Source organism: Scomber scombrus, chromosome 4, assembly GCF_963691925.1.
Source record: "Scomber scombrus chromosome 4, fScoSco1.1, whole genome shotgun sequence".
NCBI lineage: Eukaryota > Metazoa > Chordata > Actinopteri > Scombriformes > Scombridae > Scomber > Scomber scombrus.
The window spans coordinates 23,954,095-23,960,094 of record NC_084973.1 but is presented as its reverse complement, the minus strand read 5'-3'; the positions used below and the strand labels follow the sequence as shown (position 1 = coordinate 23,960,094).

General features: G+C 37.3%; 1 protein-coding gene across 1 annotated transcript in view; it reads right to left on the bottom strand.

Annotated features, from left to right (window-relative positions):
* Nucleotides 1-3,933: 3,933 nt before the first annotated feature.
* Nucleotides 3,934-6,000, bottom strand: part of tmem8b (transmembrane protein 8B) — a 39,796-nt gene continuing 37,729 nt past the window's right edge. Inside the window, exon 13 of the mRNA XM_062417896.1 lies at nt 3,934-4,269. Within this exon, the coding sequence (XP_062273880.1) occupies nt 3,934-4,269 (336 nt within the window). The remainder of the gene's footprint in view (nt 4,270-6,000) is intronic.

Below are 6,000 nucleotides of genomic sequence, written 5' to 3'. Positions count from 1 at the left end.
ATGCCATATGGTGGGCGACAAACATTGTAGATTAAATGCATCCTTTGGAGTTCTTCAAATATAAACCTTTGTCAGTGGAAAAGATGCTTAAATATGACTAATTCTTCATCATCGGTCCTTCAGCATTCCTGCTCCTTGGAGAACATTATGCATCTCTGTGTGTTGACCTTGGATACAGGCGCACTAAATGCATTTCACTCATAAGTTCCAGCCCAGGGAAGCTTATAACATGCAGTTTTGTTCACACTGAGGTGGTACATTAATTCTAAACTGAATAAATTTGAAGGCTAAACTGTAGTTTTTTTGCCAAGGCAATTTGTACACGTTTGGAATAATTTTCAAGTGTTCCCTCTGCAGCATTCAGTGATTCTCACTTTTTCTGTTACCTGCAACATATACAAGCACAGGCTATTATTCCTTTTCAGAACTCTTGAACTTGAATTTTTAAACTTAAATTGTCTCAATTATTATAATGTTACCACATACAGATAATGAGTTGACATGTATGTCTGTGTGACTGATTTTGAATTGCAATGAATCAAATTGAATGATTTTTTTCACATGGTATTTGATAGACTTGTTTCACTGTGGTCTAAAATATCACAAATATCTACTATAGTGAAGCTCGTGTGTCTATTTCTGACATTTTAAATCGATATGTAGCCACGTAATATATAACAGCATAATAGTGTTTATGTGTCCTTTCTGCAAGGTTATTTAAGAAAGAAAGCTTATATGAACACTGAAAGCTGACATACCTGACAGAGAGAGAGAAGAAATCAGAAAAACAAAGAGAGTTTATATTCAAGGCGATGCTGTGTACTGTATAGCTCCGATACAGGTCTCTGATATGATATCTTGTGAATGTGTTAAAAATCACAGTTTGTGCACAGTGGAAACCAAAAAATGGATTTTGTGCATGTCTGGCTGATTTTGATCACAGACTCTGTCAAGATCATTCTGGCACTTTGAGTAAACTGAAATGCAAAACAGTGATGAAGATTTACAAAAACACATTCTTAATTAGGTTTTAATGGCTGAAAAGACTGTTTTAAAATAAAAATTAGGTGGACTAGCAACAATGCCAATATGTAGAGCAGTATAAGTCAAATCAACATTTTGACACGGTGTGGCTCATCACATATCAGCCCATTACAGTAGCTCTGTCTATTCTCAGACTCTAGGATTTACCCAAGGAAAAACAGCAATTTCAGCTTGGCAAATAAGCCAAGCTGAAATTGCTCAAGTGCTGTAGGTTACGGTGTGTCAGAGTAATAATCCTGTTAGATATGTTAGCCAAGAATCCATGAATACAAAGAAGGTACTTGCTTTGATTTCATGTGTGGTAGAAGTAAAGGGACTGAAATTTCAATATCTGAGACCTTGTCATTTTAGTCTAATTTGTCTCATTAAGTACAGTCACAGGCCTTTTATTCTTGCCAAGGGGTGCACTCTGCACTTGGAATATGGAGTCTTCTTATTACCAGAATTTCCATTACTTGGCTTTTCATTGAAGTGGCAGGGGAGTGAGAAATGCCCTGAAAACATATACAGCTTCACAAAGTTTTAATGTTGATTTATCCGGTGTTTTTATTTAGCATTTCAATAAAACATAATTTCTGCTTTTAATATCCATTTAGATTCTTAAATGATCTGATTGGACCAAAAGGGGGGGAGGGCCAGTTTCTTTTTGATGATGTGAAAAAAGCAACAATGGCTCTTTTAATGTCAGTGTTGTGTGGGTTGTACATTGTTCAGATTCAAATATAAACCTTATTATAATACAATATGAGGGTGATTCAACAAAATTCTTATTTTTCTTATTTGGCAAAATCAACTAAGGAAATCTTTTTCGGACAGAAAGAGTGGAGCACACACTTTAATGTGAGGACTTTAAATGCCCCGCAGTGACCTCCTTGATCACATTTTGAGAGCACAACAGAAACACTTCAAGTAAAGAATTGATGCATGATTAGCTACAGCAGTGGCTGTTCTGGTAAAAATGAGGAATTAGGTTTTTTTCCCCCTCCTTCATCTTACCCTGTAAATAAATGCTTTGCTTGCAAGGCTTGAATATAAAATGTTGATTGCACAGTCAGGGTGAGTGTTCACTTTGTGAAGTAGAAACTTTTCTTTCACTGGTTTATGATTCTCAGCCTGATCAAACATTCCTAACATCTTTTTTTTGGTTATGCTAGTGTGAATATTCTTATAGGAATAGTGACATTTTTTAAATGATGCTTATTGCCAAGAGTTAAATGAGAAGAATCCGCTGCTACAGCCTGGTTATCTTAGCTTAGCTCAAAGACTTATAACAGCTTTATTACATGAGCATCTCTGAAGCTCACCTAATACACCATTTATATCTCGTTTGTTTCATTCATACAAAAAATGTTGTGAAAAAAAGAACAGTTGTAATTCCAAGGAGGGAAATATGACAACAAAGCCAGGCTAGCCGTCTCCTCCTTCTTTAAGTCTTTGTGCTGTGCAAAGTTAACCGTCTCTTCGGTGTAGCTTCATATTAAGCATAAAAATATGAAAGTAGTAACAATTCTCTCATCTAACTACCGGCAACAAAGCAAACAATATTTCCCAAAATGTCAAACGAGGCTATTTCTGTTCATTCATTTTTTTTAGCTATGTAATTTAAAGGCTAGGATGCTGCATGTGTACTTGAAAAACAAAAATCATATTCTTTCATCTTCTCTTATGTTATCTGATTTTTTTTTTTAAAGGCTTACCATGCACACAGGATGATAAATATTAAGGCGCTTCTGATGGACCACACCTAATTAGGCATAAAGCAAGGAGTCATAAAAGCCTCTCAGCTCTGCTTTTTCTTAAGAAGACAGAGAGTGAGAGTGAGTGAGAGTGAGACATAGACAGAGAGAGAGAGAGAGAGAGAGAGAAAGAGAGAGACAGAGACAGCGAGAGAGACTACATATATCAGCAGTGTGCTCTGAAGCTGCCTTCATACTGCTGCTTTGTAAGAAAATTATTTATCTCTTGGCTATTCCTGGGAGGATGCTGTTGACAGCATCTCATCTCACTGTCTGAGTACCACTGGCTTCCATTAGGCCAGGAATTGCAATGTGATGTCTTTGTTGGAGGTTCACCCAGTTGCACTAAACATTTAAAAGCTTCAAAAGCAGTAATACTGAGGCAAAGAAAGAAAACATTTATTGTTTATGAATGTGGTGTCACACAGGTCCTGTCAGAAAAGAACAGGGAGGTGAGGTCTTGGTTTGAGGTCTCTGAAATAATCCTGCCTCCCCTTCTCTTTCAACAGGCAGCTGGACTTTGGATTTGTTCCAATTGAGAACAATCAGCACATTCGTGTGAAAGCGATACACTGCAATTGCGAAAGACAGTCTAACATTCCACATGACAACTAGATTTTTACATTTGTGATGCCAACTGTAGTTTATAGTGTTATAAAAATGTACAGAATAACATTTTTGTGTCTCAGTGCAAAAGATATATTCCAAAAGAATTTCAAAAAAAGCCGTGCCCTTGATAAATGCCCCCCTCCGCCTTTATCTCCCCCCTATCTGTACCCCAACAGTAATATAACTGGCCTGTTTACAGGACCACCAATAAATAACCAACAGAAGCAGTTTTACAGTCACTGTCAGATAGCAGCAGCGTTTCAGCTTTGACTTTAAATACATATTCACAAACACCAGTGTGTCACTGTACACCCACAATTCATCAGAACAACTTTAACTATATAATTATAATAATTACAGTTGTATTGATAGTAATTACCATGACAATAACAACAGAAAAAGAAATCCAATGTGTCACATCTGCATTAAAGTATTTACATTGCTTTTTCAAGTTCTGTGGCTTATTTTCCCGTGTGTGAATTTCCCAAGTAAAAGAAGGCAATGAAGTGTCTCTAAGGTAGAAGGCTGAGAGCATGGGAGTTCATCAGCTGGTACAGATGCTGTTGATGGAGATGATGGCCGGGTCCACCAGGCCCAGCTCCTCATGCTCATTCACGCACAGCTGATAGCCGCAGCCTCGCCTGCGCTTCAGCGGGGTCACCTTGGCGTCAGGCTTGGCTCGAGGCGGAAGAAGAAAGCCCACACTCCCCGCGATCAGCATGTGCCAGATGCTGTGGATGTAGAAGTAGTTCTCCTCTGTCTCTACGAAGGCGTAGAGGGCCACAGCAGATGTGGCGATCATAGTACCCGGGAAGAGGAAGAACACCCAGCGTTTCCAGGTGGGTGGGTAGCAACGCCGCCGACGGATGGTGCGCACCGTCTGACAGGCCAACAGACACATAAAACAATGTTTTCAGCTTCATCATTTAGGCCTTTTTGTTCAAAGGTTTAGAATATCAAAATTTAGTTCAAGCCTTTTCTGTTATTATGCTTTGTTTTACGCACCCACTAGTTTCATCTTAGATGGTTGGTGGTTTACAGTCAGACCAATAGTGGGTTTTTGAAGCTATAAACACATAACATGAACAAATATTTTTGATGAGGTGCCCTTAATATTTGTTTTTGAAAGAATTCAGTTCTTGTCAAAAATGTATCATACCGAGTGAGACATTTAAATTCAAGACAAAAATTGCCTGCACACTACATAGATGCTCCCAAAAAGGTATATATATATATATATATATATATATATATATATATATATATATATATATATATATATACGTATATAGGCTCCACCCAGTTAAACCAGGTGCAGATTCCAAGTCAAATGATTATCCTAGCTAATATGTAGGTCACACATCAAACTATTTACAGTTGAAGTATGTTCCTGTCAGTGCTCTCTTGTGGACAAACTATGTTAATAGAAATATTGTTTATCTTATACATACATAAGACATATATATCTGTACTACCATATCTTGTTACTCAAAGGACCAGTGTGTAGGATTTAGTGACATCTAGTATTGAATACCCCTCCCCCCCTCCAAATGTGTAGGAGAAGCTACATTGCCTGTGAACCTCACGGAAATAAGAAAGGCCCTCTCTACAGCCACTGATGGCATGTCTGCTCTGGGCTACTGTAGAAAAATGGCAGTGCAACATGGCAGGCTCCATGGAAGAGGACCTGCTCTCTACGTAAATATAAAGGGCTCATTCTAAGCTAACAGAAACATAACAACTCTTATTTTCAGGTGATTTTACATTGATGAAAACACACGATGAAAATATTATATTCCATTTCTGCCAAGTCTGTTCTGCTAGATGCCACTGAATTCTATACACTGGTCCTTTAAATGCATCTTGTATACCAGTGGAGCTGATTTATCGTTAGGGCTCTATTGTTGTTTCCTGTAAGGTTTTCTGAAAAGAAAAAACACACTTTGGTAATGTAAAATTGATGCATTAATGAATTAATGCTATAACAATGATGATATTAATAAATCATCTAAGTTTGTAACCAAGAGCCAGGACATTATTTACTTACTACAGAGAAAAAATGGAAAAGTTACATTTGATTGAAATTTACAGGAACTGCAAAGTTCTTTAAACCTAGAGAAACTTCTTCCTGAGATCAGTCTGATAAGCTGTGTCAATATTTATATATAATTAAAATCCATATTCATTGATTTTCTGGCTTGTAATGTATAGCACAAACATGCAGGAAGACAAACTTAATATTTTGGCTGACTACTGAGTAAAAATCACTTACTAAAGCCTACACTACTAATTGGTAGAAAAGGGTCGAGTTTAACTAAAACACTGCAATAATTTTCTGTCATCGGTAACAAAAGAAAAGGGGAAAAAAGGAAACCTTCCTGTGAAATGAAGGATACAAATCTATTATTTTCTAGAAAATTATTCAGCAACTAAGAGACCCCATAAGCCAAAGCATTCTGGTTTATTTTGTTTTAGAACTGAATCTAAAAGGCCAGTCTTCTTATCTTGCTTTCTTAATTTAATGTGCATATTTCACATTAAAAACAGGATGTTAGAGTGGGGGAGCACAGAGGAGGAGTCAGTCCAAAGTGGGGCCAATGGGACTTCAGTG